This window comes from Eschrichtius robustus, chromosome 3 (genome assembly GCF_028021215.1).
Source record: "Eschrichtius robustus isolate mEscRob2 chromosome 3, mEscRob2.pri, whole genome shotgun sequence".
NCBI lineage: Eukaryota > Metazoa > Chordata > Mammalia > Artiodactyla > Eschrichtiidae > Eschrichtius > Eschrichtius robustus.
The window spans coordinates 188183263-188199600 of NC_090826.1; the positions used below are offsets into that span (position 1 = coordinate 188183263).

General features: G+C 63.5%; 1 protein-coding gene across 3 annotated transcripts; it reads right to left on the bottom strand.

The window, feature by feature from the left end:
* Window positions 1-3049: 3049 nt before the first annotated feature.
* Window positions 3050-16094, bottom strand: LAD1 (ladinin 1). 3 transcript variants are annotated; one of them, XM_068538586.1, is made up of 10 exons: window positions 16017-16094; window positions 9256-9393; window positions 7326-8136; window positions 6772-6876; window positions 5961-6004; window positions 4772-4844; window positions 4547-4684; window positions 4184-4270; window positions 3844-3945; window positions 3050-3552 (listed from the first exon to the last, which is right to left on the bottom strand). In XM_068538586.1, the coding sequence occupies exons 1-10, from the start codon at window positions 16052-16054 to the stop codon at window positions 3547-3549; spliced, it is 1542 nt and encodes a 513-aa protein (XP_068394687.1). In that variant the 5' UTR covers window positions 16055-16094; the 3' UTR covers window positions 3050-3546. The 3 variants fall into 3 exon arrangements, with proteins under 3 accessions (XP_068394687.1, XP_068394686.1, XP_068394688.1); XM_068538585.1 differs by having other exon boundaries at window positions 4184-4282; XM_068538587.1 differs by lacking the exon at window positions 16017-16094 and adding an exon at window positions 14892-14965 and having other exon boundaries at window positions 4184-4282.
* Window positions 16095-16338: the final 244 nt, after the last annotated feature.

Here is a 16338-nt window from a genome sequence, read left to right on the forward strand (position 1 = left end):
GGGGCAGGGGGAGTGGGGCTGCTGGCTGCTATTTTGGCAGGTGCCGGGGAAAGGGCTGAGGGAACATGCACCCCAGGCCATATAAGCCCATGTGGTCGTCCAGCTGCTCAGATAAGCTATTTAAAACCAGGACAGATAGGCAGGGGACAGGAGGGAGAAGGCATGTAACACAAACCAGCTGTCCCTCCTGAGAATCCCAGTAAAGTGGACGCCAGCGGCGGGGTGGCAGGCTGGGGGCAGGGCCGGGGGCACAAGGCACTTTGTCAGTCTCCGGGCGGGGGTCTCGGGAGCAGAAGCAGGGCTTATCTGCAGCTCGACTGAAGTAATGCTGTGGATGAGGACGCCTTCCAGGCTACTGGCTGCTTCTGGCAGGACGAGCAGCCTTGTGGGGGAGGCAGGCTCTGCTGGCCTCAGTGAGCACATCTGCAGAGTGGGTCTTCTCCTTGACCCCCCCAAGCCACGTGGCAAGCCCTCCTTACTGGGCAGGGATTAAACCCAATACAGGAGGTCAGATTCAAGGTCACACATCCAGCCAAGAATGAGGGTTCTCCCCAAAGAGGCAGCTGGTTGAGTGAAGGGGCAGGGAAGACGGTTGACGTTCACGCCACTACGGCTTTAAAATTAGGCAACACGGGACCATGATCTGCTAAACCCACTAGATTACAAGGTCCGTGAGGCCAGCGCCCGGGGCTTTGGTGTTTGCTTGCATGTATGCGGCTGCCTTGGGAGCCACATGCCGCGTCCACCACCGACGTCCTTGAAAGGGTCCTCCACGTGCTCCTCACCCACTCTGCTATCAGACTTGCCCCGTCACTCAGCTGCCACTGTCCTTCCATGGTCCCCGGTGGCCTCTGAGCCCAGTGGTCTGATTCCCCACCTCCAGGCTCAATCCCTGCCATGTGGCCCTTTACACTGCCAGCAGATCCGGGGCGGGGCAGGCTGAAGCCACATGCCTGCTGCCGGCTTCCCGGGGAACAGGGACGAACAGTGAGCAGCCAAGCTGTCGGGAAAGAGGGGGGGTGCCCCATCACCCGCTCTCCTGGCGCAGCCCACCAGGACCTAGCCTTGCCTTGTGTCCTGGCCTGGAACCTCCTGGAATTTAGGAATTGCTTTTCCTAAATCCTCCCTTAACTTGAGCTACTTCAGTGGGTTCCTTGTAAGCTCAACAATCCTTCAGATGGGACGTAATTTGCTTGCACAGATGCCTGGGACAGAGATCTGGCCACCTGAATCCCCACGGGGAAAACCTGGTAGGTTCTTGGCATCCGTGGACTAACTGCGTGAGGCTCTCAGTAAGTGTCCTAAGGTGGGAATCTGAGTCGGACCGTGGGCGGCAGTCACTCAGCTGGCGAGTCTAGCCACCCTCCAGCCACCACATCTGAGCTGCCGTGGACGCCCCGTCCTTGCGAACAGATGTAACATCACCTCCTCGTGCTAATGGTAGAGGGGAAGGAAGAGGAAACAGATGGTGCTTGGCCAGAATTTTACTGGAAGAAGCAGATGCTGGTATGGTGCTTGAACATTTGCAGGAGGAGAGGCTGCTTGTGAGGTCCCGGGTCTCCGGGCAGGAAGGCAGGCAGGCAGGGCCCGGAGTGTGGGTGGGAGGGTGGGGGGCTGTTCTGTCCCTGGAGGGAGTGGGATGTCACCTCCTCGAGGGGCCTCCCCCGACCTTGTCACCCAGTCACCCCCAGGCTGCATGCTCTGTCCTCACACTGTCACCAGCTGAGGTCATCCTGGGCGTGCATCCATCTCCCGGTTTACAGACCATCCCCTGATAGGGGTGCGTGCAGGGCCCTCGTGTGTGGGATGCATGAGTGCAAGGGGGCAGGAGTCGTGGGGTGCTGTCCCCCACACCCTGCCCAGCAGTCAGCCCTTGATGGGCACCCCAGTGCATGGGTTGCAGGCACCAAGGGCTCCACCCCCGAGGGCAACAGCTTCCGACACCCAGATCCCCAGGACCAAGCGGAGCCCCTCGGCCCGCTCTCGGGTCCCCACGCTGGAGGGAGGGTTACAGAGGACAGTTGTGCTGGACAAATTCACCTGCTGGGACCTTCCCAAGTTTAGAATGGGAGCATTCAAAAACCTGCAGGCCGCCTGTTTGAATCCCGAGTTCCTGGCAGGGCCTGCGTCTCTGGGCAGTGTTTGCCCTGGCCCCCGGCTTTGTCCTGGGACTCGAGTTGGTAGCGGGTGTGGGTGTCCCAGGCAGGCCCTCCAGGTCCTGCTGCCCCCCGGCTCCAGGCAGGCACAGGACCGGCCACAGGAAGCCCACCAGCGGGAGACGGGCCAGCCTGGGGTCACGGACGGGGCCCCACGGGCCTCCTGTGCCCTGGACCCCAGGATGCAAGATAGGAGCCTCACTCGGGATCACAGAGGCTGGCCAAGGCTGGCCGCGTCTGCCCCACAGGCTCGGGGGCCTGCTGACCTTTCCAGCTGTGATCTGAGGAGCCCTGCGGTTTCCCAGGTGGGCCTGGGCCGGGCGTAGAGGGGCGTGGGCCCTGCGCCCGTGTTCCCGCAGCTGGCTCCGGGGCACTTGGGAACAGAGTTCTAATTTAGTTCTAACGATTAAAAGAAAATACATACGCGTGTGTGTGTATACGTACACACACACACACACACACATGCACGCACACGTACGCTTGTGCACACACGTACCTGCACACGTCTACCTTTATCACTACAGCACAAAGGGCTTTGACAGGCACCAGACTTTCTGAGTTTGCTTTGTCCTAGATTCTCAGCTAGCCCAGTGTCCGCCAAGCCCACAGGGGCCATGAGGTTAGAGGAACAGAGGACTGGATTTGGGGATCGTGTGTGTTGGGATGTGACAGCAGGCCTGGCACTGTTTGTGGCAGTTCTGCCCCACCTCAAGTCACCGTGCTAGACAACTGGGTAGCAACCCCCTTAAACGTGAGGACAAGTGATGACCGCCTCCCCCCTGCACGCCCGCAGCCAAAACAGCCCTCCCCGCACGCTGCAGACGGTCCCCATTAACAGCAAAGCCTCCAGGAAGGAAGATATTTAAAGTATTATCAGTCACTTACACCTGAGAGTGAATGAGTTTATCAGCTCTTTCCTGAGAACAGGGGGAGGGGAGACAGGACGGCTTGGCCAGAGCAGCAGGTGGGGATGTGAGGGAGAACAAAGCAGGGGACGGGGCCAAGGAAGACAGTGCGACTCTTCCAGCCTGGCCTAAGTGGGTGGCCCGGCCTCTGAGAGGTACACGGAGACACCTGCTGGCTCAGACCAGGCAGGGACCCTGGGCTTCTTGCAGGACGGCGCCCCTGACCCTGGAAGGGAGCAGCTGTCTCTGGACAGGACCCCGAGGCCTGAGGTGCGGACGGGAGTCGTGCTGTGCCCATGCTGGCGCTGGGGCCCAGGATTCGCTGTGCCCACAGCAGGACAAGGGGCCAGGCACACCTGCCCCGGAGGCTGGGCAGGGAAGGAGCTGGCTGAGTCCCCCCGACGTTCCTGGTCCCAGGTCCGAGGCAGAAAGGGAGCGGGGTGATGAGACAGAGGTGTACCTGCTGAGCCTCGAGACAAGGGTCCTCACACCTACGGGGCAAAGGGCGATTAGAACAAGACGGGTTCCTCGGGCTGGACAGGAGGGCACCCCTTTCCCCAAGCCCCGCGCCCACACTGGGCCAGAGGCCCCAGGTCTGCTGGTTGAGGGGGGTAGGGGCTTGCACAGCTGTGGGGAAGCGAAGCCAGAGGAGGGCGCAGCCGGCGTTCCCCAGGTTGGGTCCACCTGGCCTGAGAACGGGGCTGTGCCAACACAGGCCAGTCGGTGTGCGTGACGTTGGGCGTGTGGCGTCTCCGCAGGGCAACCACCCCCGCCCTCCTCACCTCGGCACCCAGGGAGGGGTCTGCTTTCTTCCTCCACTGGATCCTCCTGGCGGCCGCCGACTCCTTCCGCCCCTCCTGGTTGCGGGCATCCTTCTGCACTTCCTGGTTGCGGCATCAGGGTGGAGACCAGAGGCTCAGGCTTACGGCACAGGGGTCCCCAGACCCCTCCCCTCCCGAGGGAGGACCCCAGACCCTCCTCCTCTCTGCCTTCTGACCCGCAGGCTTATCCACGGCCGTTCCCACGCCCAGAATATCGCCACTACTTTTGGGGCTGCCCCTCCTCTGACAGGTCACTCTGCCACGAAGGGCCCGTGGTGAGACCGCGGGAGGGCCGGGGTACCTGCGGGTCCTGATCTCCCGACTCCTGGGTCCTGCTGATCCACAGGTTGAGCCTCGATGTCACAACCCCCGAGAGCCGCAAGTTCTCCTGAAAAGAGAGCTTCCGTCTCGGGGTCGGATGGGCATCTCCAGAGGCCTGTACCTGGCCCACACCCATCCAGCCCAGGGCGCCGGACCCGCCCCCCCTCATTGGGGCTGTGCGCACAGCCAGGGGGATGGGGCCTCAGGAGCAGGAGTGGCAGGGAACTCAAGTCAGAGGCAGGTTCTCCCAAACTGACGCACAAAGGCACAGAGCTGTCTGGCACTGCCTAGGCCAGGGGCCGGGGTTTGCAGACACCCAGCCTCATCGGCCTGAGCCACTCACCTTCCGGCTGGAGGCTGATCCTTCTCGGCCCTGACCCACCAGCTCCTTCTCAAAGAGGTGGCGCTTGCTGGCGACGTCCACGGGAGCCACCAAGAACTCAGGGCGGGAGGGGCCCGGAGACCTGACTGACTCTGATCTCTGGGAGCAGAGAGCACAAGCTGCTGAGCCTTGAGGGTGGGCGCCCACCACGCCCACCACGCAAGGCAGGTACCCGTCCCCGCCCACCTGTACAGCTGTGTGGTATCTCTCCAGCTTCTGGCCCAGTGTGAATGAGCTGGCCGGGAGCCTCGTGCTGGTGCTGCGGGACGGGAAGGCAGGGCAAGGCAAGAAGGCAGGTGAGACCCCCGCCCCAAGGGAGATCAGGCCTGCGTCCACACCCCCAGCGCTTCGGCTAAGAGAATGTGGCCTCAGTCCCCGAGGGAGACCATAACGACCTGGCCAAGGCGACGATCTACAGACTCCGGGGGGCTCCCCTGTCCTCCCTAGAAACAGTCCCTTCAGCAGGACCCCAGCCACCAGGCCACCCCACCCCCGACCAACCCCATCCTGTCCTCAGGCCACCGGACAGCGTACAAGACTCATCACCTGGTCCTGCCTGCCCTCCTGACACCAGTGTCCCCCCGCCCCTTCCTCCCCACGCTGAGGAGCCGGCCAGCCGGACGCCGTGTGTGTCACACTCCATGCCCTTCCTCATGCTGTCCCCTCGATTCAAAGCTTCCTTCCGCTTGGAAATCTCCCTCTAGTTCACGTCCTTTCAGATGCCAATCGCTCTGGGACCGAGTCCCCAGCTCCCGAGGGCCGAGCTCCCGCAGCCATGAGGGGCTCCAGCCCTCAGTTCCCATTCCCATCCCGGCACCTCCGTGCTGTGGGGCTCTTGCACACTTCATGTCTGACGTGAGCTGCTCGAGGGCAGCGGCGTGTCTCATCCACCTTGTACCCCAGCGCCCATCCCCACCCCCAGGCCTCGCCCAGCACTGCTGCCCTAGAGATAGTTTGGGGGCAGACGGATGCAATGCATGTGCATGAAATTCCCAACGCATGAGCACAGCTGCTGCTCAGACCCCATTTGTTGTTGTTGTTGTTGTTTAAAAAAACACACAGTCCTCCAGCTGCTTGCATGGACGCTGTGGGCAGAGGTGGGGGTGGGGGGGAGGTGGAAGCGCTCGTCAAGCATGCAGAGTCCCGGGCACCCGCGCCCCGCCTGCTGAAGCGGCTGCGTCCCCTTCCTGCATTGGTCAGTCTCCCTCCGCACCCCTGCGCCTCAGGACAGCCCCGCCCAAGCCCCGCCTCCTCCAAGCAGCTCCCCGCATCCGTCCCCTTGTGCCACATCTCGGGCCTCAGCCCCTCCTGCTAACCCTGCAGCACAAGCAGGACGGGAGCAGACGGGAGCGGACAGAGCCTCCGGGCCCCTGACCTGCGGGTTAAGGCTGCCTCTGAGTGGTCTCTCCGGGGGCTCATCTGAAACGAGAAGGTGCCCATGAGTGGGGTCAGCCGCGGCCTCCTCAAGGGAAGGCTCAGCTGTCAGAACACATCCCCCTCCAGGGGCCTCCCACCCACCTCTGCTCAACCCCCAATCCAACCCCCATTAAAGGGTCTGGGACACGGCCCCAGCCACCAGACCGGGTCAGCAGCCCCTCCTTGATGCCCCCAGGTCTTCTTGGGGCAGCTGCAACCACCTGCTTCCTGCCTGCTTCCCCACCGGCCCGAGCCCTGTGGGGCAGGGACAGGCACCGGCCGGCAGCAGGTCTCCTGCCTCTCCCCAGGGCCTGGCACAGCGCACGGTCAGTCAAAAAGTGAGTGAGTGACCCAGTAAACAGAGGAACCAGGAGTAAGTTCTGGCATAAAGCGAGAGGACCAGCCCCGGTCCACGTGATTTGTACTCCTGGGGCAAGGCAGGGTGGCAGGCACTGGGACAGCCCATGGCTCCCACCCACCTCCCCTCCTGGAGGAGAGGCTCTCCCCGCAGTCCGCCTGCGCCGCCCTCCTGCAGGCTAGCTGGGCCCATCACCTGGGGCTGCTGGGTCTCGTCCACACCCGCCTCCAGCCATAAACCAGTGCTTCACTTGATCCAACCCCATCTGCTCTCGGCCACCCTTGCGCATCCAAAAGCCCTGTGTCTGCGTACAATGTCCCTGGTGTCTAACCCAGGGCCCTGGGCTGAAATGGGGGCTGCTTTCCGCGGCATGCCCTCCAGAGGATGGGAGGCAAAGGGACCCGGGCCTCACCCGGAAGGAGATGGTCCTGGGGCTGGAGCGCTTCAGGGAGCTGCTGTAGGTGGCCTGGGTGGGCGAGAGTGTGTCCGCCTCGTCCTCCTTGCTGGGGATTTTCATCTGGATGGAGCAGGGGGAGTATCACACGGAAGGCCAGGGTACCCCGAGCCCAAGCTGCCACGGGAGCGCCGCTGGCCTGGCTCATCCCAGGAGCTGCAGCGGGAAGCAGGCAGCAAGACAGTCCTGTGCCTCCTGCCCCTCTGCTGTGGGGATGGCGGACACAGTCCCGGGGCCAGGCCATCAGGCAAGGCTTTCCAGGGGGACTTCTAGAAGGATCTGAGGCTTCCCAAGGGTCCACGAGGGCCTGCAGTCTGGGCCCTGGCTGAGGATGTGGTACGGGGTACCAGGTGCTCCCCGCCACGCAGCTGACGCCCCCGCCCCCGGGTCCGCTATCCTGACAGTGGTGGAGCAGGTAGGGAGAGAAGAAGAAGCAGCCAAGGCCGGCCTAGAGGCAGGAGGACAGGACGAGAAGGGAGGGCGGAGGGCGGGAGGGCAGGGGCACCGCCAACCTGGAGAGTGATGGGTGGGAGGCGGCACGTCACAGCCGGACGCTCTGACCCCTGCTCCCGCAGCCCCGCCGAGGACGGGGGCTCCTGCTCGGGGCCGGCCCTCCCCTGCCCCTTGCGGGTGGACGGGCTCTCCGCAGAGGCTGGCCGCTCCTGGGCCTGGGGCTGCCCTGGGGCCGCCGCCCTCACTGGGGCCAGCTGCGTCTCAGGGGCCGGGGTCTTCTCAAAGACTGCTGCTTTCTCAGACGTCAGTCTCTTTTCTGAGTCCGACGTCTTCCCTGGGGACGGCAGCTTCTCCAAGACACTTGTTTTGTCCAGAACCAACCTCTTTCCCGAGATGGTTCTTTTCTCCAACACTGCGATCTTCTGGGACACGGGCACTTTCTCAGGGCTGGGGTTCTTCTCGGAGGCGGAGATTTCCTCGGAGTCCAGGCTCTTTTCGGGCGCTAATGTCTTCTCTGGGGCAGAGGGCTTCTCTGAGCCCCCCTTCCTGCTGCATCCCGGCTCCCTGCCCGCCAAGCTCTCCTCCTCCCGGACCCAGGAGCTCCGCTGCTCCCGGCTCAGTCTCCGGCGCGGCAGCAGCTTCAGCTCCTTCTCGGGCACCAGGGGCGGCTGCCTGGCCTGCCCGGTGCCCACGCCGTCCTCCTCCTCTGCCTCCACCTGCTCCCGGACGGGGGCCTGTGCGACCTCCACCTCCCGCTGCCTCTGCCTCCGCTCCTGCCGTGCCCTGAGGATGGCCCACACGTCCTCGTCCTCGCCTCTGGAGTCTAGGGGTGGTCGGGGGGGGACCTCCATCTCCTCCACGCTCGGCAGTCTGAGTCGAAAGATGGGAGATGGGGCGGGAGACAGAGTCAGAGGCCGGCAGAGGTGGGAGAGACCCTGGGGTGCCCCCCGACCCAGTGAAGATGCCTCTGGGGCCACGCGGGAGGGGCGAGGAAGGAAGGCCGTGGCCCCCCCTGGAACCACCATCGCTTAAATCAGGATCCCTTTTATCTGCTTTACATCGGGCTTCTAAGGTAGCCTCTGAACAAAGCACATGATGCTTTTAAAAGAAATGCATAAACCCCTGAAAGGTGCAACCATTCCACGCTCAGCCCCGATCAACAAACACCTCCTCTGTGCCAGGCCCCACCCCTTGCAGCTTAGATCAGGACCAGAGACAGTCAGGGAGCTGGCACAGGTCACACAGCTAATGGGCGGTGGAGCTGGGAGTAGAACCCAGGCCTCTGACGCTCCTCCCGCCCCGTCAGCCACATGGGTGCAGCTCAGGATGCACACCTTGTGGTCCCTCCTCTGGGGGACCCAGGGGAACAAGGGCAACATGAGAGGCCCTCAGGAGACTCTTCCGTCCCCACCACCTGCTCGCCATGCGACTTGGGGCAGGTTAATTCACTGTCTGAGCCTGTTTCCCAGCCTGCAAACCCGGCTTGTTCGGAGGCGAGAGGAGACTCATGCCAGGAGCGGGCACTGTCCTGACAGACAGGAGCGTCCGGTGAACACGGCCCTTCTCTGCCTTCCCCTCTCGACCCTCAGATCTGGTGGCCACACCGGCCCCCGCGCTCCTCCGGTCAGAGGCGGACCACGGAGGGTCCGGGTTAGAGGGAGGCAGCCGGGGTGAATGGAGAGAGTTGGCCCCGGGGCCTGACAGGCATGGACGACACCCGTGGCCCCCGCTCCCCAGGTGGACAACCTGTGTGCTCTCTGACCAGCTCCTGCACCTGTGAGACGGGTTAGGACCCTCTCTCTCAGGACCCAGGAAGGACTGAGTTACGCTCACGAAATGTCCAGCAAAGGCTGCGCGTCTCACGAACACTGGCCACACGGGCTGTCCTGATGAGGGTGGGACCCACAGGAGTTCAGCCCGGTTCCCCAGGCAGGGGCAGCCGGTCCGTCCGTCATCCGGGACCGGGGTACCGCCTCCCCACCCCCGCACCTCTCTGGGGCCGCCGGGTCTCCGTCCCGGGCTGGCCGGGCCACCTCGTCGTCCGCGGTGGAGCTCAGGCTCCGGTGTCGCCGCCGCCGTTCTCGCTCCTGCTCCGCCTCATCCTCCAGGGTCCACTGCCTGGCCAGGCTGGCGGGGGACAGGAGTCAGTGCAGCCCACACGGCCCGCCACCCCGGCCTGCGCGGCCGACACCCCCAGGGGGACACTGGGCTGGACTCCGCCCTGGACCCCCGAGTGGGATGGGGGCCCATACTCCGGGGTGCCCAGGGACGCGGGAGGGCAGGTGCAGCTCTGCCTGAAGGAGGTGGGTGAACCTGACAAGCTCCCCTCTCTCTCTGGTCCGGGGACTTAGATAACATCCCTCAGTGGACAATCACAGAGAAACGTCCTCAGCTACACCGCTCCCCGTGGGACTTCTCAGCTCTCCAGAGGGGGAGACTTGCCACTGAGACCAATGACAGCCGGGGAGGGCCCAGCATCACTCCCTTCAGCCCCCAGGAGCCCCGTCAGCCTCTTTGGCTCCCGAGAACCAGTTCTCAGGTGCCGGGAGCAGGGGCCACACCTGCTTTTGCTTCCTGCTCCCACCACCCTGCACCACAGGGCCTACCGGCCACTCACAGCCATCCAACCTCCTGTCCCGGCAAACAGCCCTCCCCCATCGCCTCCACCGCCCTGCCCACCCGTCATCCTTATCCACCTACCCCCCCCCCAACCCACCCCCACCCTCCATCCCAACCAAAGAGCAAATATCCCTGAAGAACTGTGCTGGGCCAGCGCCCCGTCGGAAACTGCAGGTTCACAGACCAGGGCAGGGCCCCTGCCTCGGAGACACCTGCCAAATAGTGAGAAAGACAAGTGTGTCCACCAGTAGCTCTGCACAGGGAGGGAAAGGTTACTGGGGCTGAAGCATCAGGAGAGGCCCCAGAAGAGCCTGAACGTGGGCTGAATCTCAGGAAGGGGGACAGGCCAGGGCCGGGAGAAACCCGAGGTCCAGGCAGAGGGGAGGGACGAGCAAGCCTGGAGGTCAGAGGTGGGGGCTTGCAGGGGAGGGAGGCCGTGCTTCATTCACCCGGAGCCGCAGGAGCTTAGGCCGTGAGGGTTGGGAGTGGCCTCCCAGTGCTGTCTGGGGCCCAGATCAGATGGGCCTCTGCTTGGTCCTCCTGCCCGCGGGCAGGTCCCTTCCTTGCCTCCTCCGTTTTCCTCCCTAAGAGGAAGAGGAGCACCCACACGACGGCCCTGATCTTTTTTTCCAAGTCCAGCATCACACCTGCTGATCTGATCGTCACTAAACTCACATGTTTTGAGCACAGTCTACAGGCATGCAGGTTCCGGGAACTGGGAAGGAGCCCGACAAGGAGCCCGACGGGGTTCTGCCCTTTGGGGCGCGTGCCAGGTGGGGGAGTCAGACAGGGAGCAAGGAGCCCGCACGTGAACAAAACGTCAGGAAGAGACGGAGGAGAAAAGGCGCCTGGAGGGGAGAGGGCCCCAAGGACCAGAGGGGCTGGGTCTGGTGGCAGCGTTCAGGGGGGAGGGGGCAGCACAGCTCAGGTCTCCGCCGGCTGAGCTCAGGGGAGGGGAGCCAGGGCATTCGAAGGCCTGCGGACGGGGGAGAGCGTGGGTTTATTCCAGGGTGTGGGAAGACACTGGATAGTTTCACACCGAGCGGGGCATGGTAAGACTTATTATGGTCACTATTTTAAACCTCTCCGGCTGCTGTATGGTGACAGGACTGCAGAAGGCAGAGGAGAGGGACTGGGCCGGGGTGGGGGGCCCTTGCCAGGGCGCGAGCTACAGTGACGTGACCTGGGGTGGTGACAGTGAGATGGGAAAAGTGATGGATTCGGGACACATTTTGAAGACAGAGCCAGCTGGGTTTGCTGATGGGCTGGATGGGGATGAGGGGCGAGGAAAGGAGAAAAATCAAGGAAAACTAGATTTTCTGGCCTGAGCAGTTCCTGGCGCTGCTCTTAGAAGGATGGGGACCATCAGGGAGGAAGGGATTTGGTGAGGTGTCCGTGGCAGCGGGAGAGGAGGGAGCAAAGGAGGAAACCCGGGAGGAGTCGCCCTGGAGGAGGAGCCAGCCCTGTCCACACCGCCGGAAAGGCAAGACCACCAGGAGGCAGTGTTGAGCACAGAGGCTTCCGGACCCTTAGAAAGAGCCCGACTGGACAAGCAAGGGGAGAAGGGGACCCGAGAAAGAGGAGCTGGTGACGGCTGGCAACTCTGCTGAGAAGGTTTAACGAAAAGAAAAGCCACCAAGATGAGACAGTACCTGGAGGATGACGTGGATGCAAAGATTGCTGTCTTGATTGAGGTGTAATTTACATACAATAAACACACAGATCTTAAGTCATGTTTTCTTTTTAAAGATGGGCAAATGAGGCAGAGCAGAGAGGGTAGGAAAGGTTTGAAAAGAAAGTGCGAAGAAGTTGCCCTGCAGGGAGAGAAAAGACCACAGGACGAGCCGCATCCACCACGGCGCCCGGAACGCACAAGTGCCACCAATGTGGAACCAAGTGTTAAGTGTCAACTTCACTTGGGAAGAGGAGAGGGCAGGGCGCTCCTCCTCCCTGGGGAGGGGGGCGGGTTCACCAGATCTCTGCCTTGATAAGCAAGAGCACAAAGAGGGAGCAAATCCTAGGCCCAGGCAACCTTCCAGAACCTCCCAAGTCTGATGTCATGGTAGCTCTTGGTGAAAACCTTAGTTCCTCCTGCTTGTCAGGTCTGTACTCCACCTGTGTGGGGATGGGGCAGGGCTCCATCTAGGACCCACGGCCTTGACCACGGGGTTTAAACCAGATTCCCCGGGGCCTCCGTGATCATTCATTCACTCACTCACTCACTCACTCCACGGGAACCCATGGCTCCCTCCGGCCAGGCCCCAATGTCCCACCCCTTCCTCGCTGCCGGGGTCCAGATGAGAAAGGCCCACTTCAGCTCGCTTTCCTCTGGATCCACCTAACTGAGTGCACAGTTTGGGGTCAGCTGTGCCCTGCAAAGCTGAGGGACCCCCCCCACCCCGAGGGAGACCGGCCCACCGAGCGGGGGCTCCTCCCCCGACAGGCGCGTCTGGGCTGGAGCCCCCAGGATTCCTTGGGCCTGAGCAAGCCCGTTCCCACACAGGCCGTTCAGCCCTCAGGGGAGCCATCGGTTTGTTTGTGGGACCTGGGACAAGTCGGTGTGCGATCTGTCAGAGTCTGGTCTCGGGAAGTGACTCACCCCAGGCGGGTCCTCGCCCTGAGGGTCCCGGGGCCCGAGCCGCCCGAGGCGGGGCGGCCCAGGCGTCCTCGAGTGATCCCCAGCTTTGCCCCAAGACCCCGCCGCTCACCCACGTGGCGTGGTCACCCCTCACCCCTACCCCAGGAGAAACGTTATCTCCACCAAGCAAAGAGCTCCTCCTCTAAAGAGGAGAAAATGGGGAGGAGGGGGCAGGAGGGGTGAAGGCCAGGCTTCTGGGCGGCTCCGCAGGAGCCCCAGGAATAAACAAACGGTAACTAAGGGCCTGCATTCAGGAGCACACAAGTATTTGTTGACTACGGTGACTAATGAATCAATAAATAAAGGAATAAAGGCAGAAGTGAGCGCTCTGACATGTGCTTAGACAACACCGGGCGCTGGTCCCAGCGGCTCACAGATACCTCTGACAAGAGGCCCCCGAGAGCCCTGAGGGACGGGGGCGGGGGGGGGGGTCACTCCCATTCTGCAGGTGAGAACTCTGGGGCTCGTGGAGGTCAATAACGTTCCCAGGACAGGAGAGCTAGTAAAAGAAGGAACCAAGCTTCCAGCACAGGCCAGCCTCTTAACCACAAGGCTAAATGCCAGGAAGGATGCCCTGCCACCTTCTCGGGAGCCCAGCAGCTGAAGAGTCAGAGGGAGGAAGGGGAGTCTGGGAGGGCCTCGGAGGGTGTGGGACTCTCCAGCCCAGCACAGGCCTGAGCTCGTGGCGCAGCCTGGGGAAGCAGGTTTGGGGAAACCCAGCAGCCAACACGCTGCCCTCTCGAGCGCCAGGGCCAGGCCAGGGTGGACCGTGTAGGTCCCACACCCCAGGGAGTCCCAGCCACTGTCACCAGCTGATGCCGCAGCCCTGGGCGGCCACCCCGCCACCCCCTCCCTCTCAACAACCCTTTCCTCCACCTCCTGGCCCTCCTCTGGGGACACACATCCCTCTCTTTGCCCCCAGGTAGGACTGCTAGCCTCCCTACTCCTGACCTGACCAGCTCCATTCTTAGGGGAAGGGACCTCTTTTTCCCTTAAATAGTTATGGAAGACCTTCTGCCCTGCTGCTCAGGGCAGAGCTGGTTCTGCTCCCTCCCAAGGGCCATTCACCTGAGGTCTATCCTCCCACTCAGCAGCAGCTGAGTGCAGGGGTGTAAGTGCTGGCAGGTTTACCAGGAGAACCCTTCTTTCCCCAATTGAATCGCACATAGGAGCCCATTATACGACAGATCAAGGCTCAGCTGCCCTGGTTAAAGCAGGGGAAGGGTGTGAAGGCTGCCCCAGAGCATTCTGTGGAACCCTGAGGCTCAAAGAGCAAGGATTTGCAAAACTTGGAAGGAGAAAAGCGAGCTCAGGCGTGGCACTGGGCTGAGAGAGGCAGCTCTGATTAGTCGCGTGACCTTGGGCCAGTCTGCAGCCCCTGAGGGGGGGGGACAGGCCTTCCACACGACGAGGGGCCACGGCGGGTGGTCAGTGAGGTCCCTTCTAGCCCTGCTGGTCTAGGGAGAGGTGTCAGGGAGAGCCAAGCAGCTCGGGAGGTGACAGGGCTGCTCAAGACCCAGGCAGGGAAATGATTAACCCCCAGCTGCTCCAGATCCACCCCTCACCCCCTGCGGACGAGCCCGCCCAGCCTCACCCTCACCAGGCCAGCCCAGGGAGGAGAGGGCAAGGCTGCTGACCAGGGCACCCGGCCAGCCAGCTCACCACTGCCCTGCCCCAGGGCTAGAGCGTCTGAATTTCTACTTGCCAAGGACGGGCGGCAGGCTGGCCCTCAGCTGCCCACCTGGGCCCTGTCTGGGGCCACGCTCCTCGCACCCTCCTCAGCGCCACCCCCAAACCCGACCCCGGGAGGGCCTGGGAGGCTCCGTTGACAGTGACTCACGGCCCTTCCCTCCTGCCAGCTGAGGCTTGTTCGCCAGGGAGCAGGGCGGGAGGGTCCTCGGCTCCAGCTGCCTCACGGGGTGAGTGTTGGCCACAGCTGTGTCTGCCCACAGGGCTGGGGAGGGCCAGGGGGCGGGGCAGGGCTGGTCCCCGGGGCTTCCCGCTGCCTGGCAATCGCCCCCCCCAGCCCCCCCTGCAGCCACGGGAGACTGGGGCCATCTGAGCAGAGGACCAGCTAAGACCAGACCCTGCTCGCACTTTAAAAGTTCCAGCGCCCCACTGCCACCTGGCACACACCCTGACACACATCCGGGCATGTCTCAGACACAAAGTCACACACATCCCAGCAGACCGGGGGCTCCTGACTCAGCCATGTCTGCTTTGTATTTTTACCCCAACGCCCTGCGCTGTGGTCTTCAACGGACATCCGAATGGACTCGGACTCCCAAGGCCCAAACTCAGCAACGTCAGAACCTACCATCCACCCAGACGTGTCCGCACTACACACCCCAACACACACAGGCCCCACCTGGAAGCAGAGACACTCCCACGTCAGCGCCGGCACCGTGACCCACACGCAGAGTCCGAGACCTTGACCCCCAGCTCCACCCGCAGTACAGACCCTCCCTGGGTGTGTCCAGCCTCTGAGGCGGCCGGGCCCCTGTCCGGGGCACTGAGCTCCTCCTTTCTTGGGGCGTATCCTTCCCCTCTCTAGACCCCGCGGGCCCCTCTGCAGCAGGGTGACCGGGCAACTGTGCTTCAGAGCAGTGAGGTCTGAGGGTCTGGGAGGCCCCCGGCCCTGGAGAAGCTCTGGAGCCCTTGGGAAGGGGGTGGGGAGAGCCAGAGGCCTTGCTGGGGAAGGCCTGGGAGGGGCTGCTGGGCAGCCTGGGCCTCAACCCACACGCCCACCTGGGAGGGGTCAGCTTCTACCCGCTAGACCCTTTCGGGCTCCAATCCATCTACTATGTGGGCCTCAGTCTCCTGAGGGGGCAGTGGGGGGGGGGGGGATCGCAGCTGAAGATGCTCATGGAAGCACCTCTGGGGGGAGGTGCAGGGTGGCCCCAAGGAGTTCAGGGGTCACCAACCACATGAGGGGTGTTGCCTTCTGGACACCCCCCCAGGCTTCTCTGACCCTGACAGGATGTCCCGCAGGCAGGGATAAGACACCCAGTGCCCAGACCCTTGGAAGGACAAGCTCACAAATAAAGGCTGAAGCACAGAGGGGGGCAGAAACTATCGTGAGGTCACCCAGCCCAGACACCACCCCAAAACGCCACACTCAGAACCTCAGCCTCATCAGTGGGAGGGGATCTGTCCCCCCGCCCGGTGCTATTCACCAACGCTCCAAGGTGGTGCTGCCCGGCTCCTGGCACTGCGCTCCCTCCTCCTCCCCGGGAGGGGCCCCTCAAACTCTCTACAGAGAAACGCGGGCCGTCAGGGGGGCTTCTCGGGAAATGAGGCTGGGCCATAACTCCAGAACGCCTCCCCAATCCCCCGAGCCGGCCTCTAGGGGCCGACAGCCACCCCAGGCACCCTGCTTGTGCCTCAGCCCCCAGGGGAGGAAGGAGGCGGTGGGGGAGCCGGAACACCTGCGAGCTGCCAGGTGTGGCCCCGACTCTGTCGCCCCCAGGAGCGGCCAGGCCCCCGGGCTCACCTGGACAGCGCGGCCCAGTTCTTCCTGCTGACTGACATGCCGCCGGAGCCCGCGCGCCTGCCGCGTGCGTCGTGTCCGCTCGGCGCCGCCCCGCGCGCACCCCACCCGCCGCCGGCGCAGGTAGGCTCACCTGGCCTCTTATCCCCCCGGCCTGCGTCCCGCGCAGCCGCGCGCCGCCTGCTGCCCCGATTGGCCTGTGGGTAGGCGCGTCGCAGAAGGAGCCGCCCCGGTCCCCGCCCCGGCCGCCCGGCCGCGCGCCCAGGACGGGCCGCCGCACCAACGCACGGACGGACGGACGGGTGGACGAGAGCCCGGGCCGCGC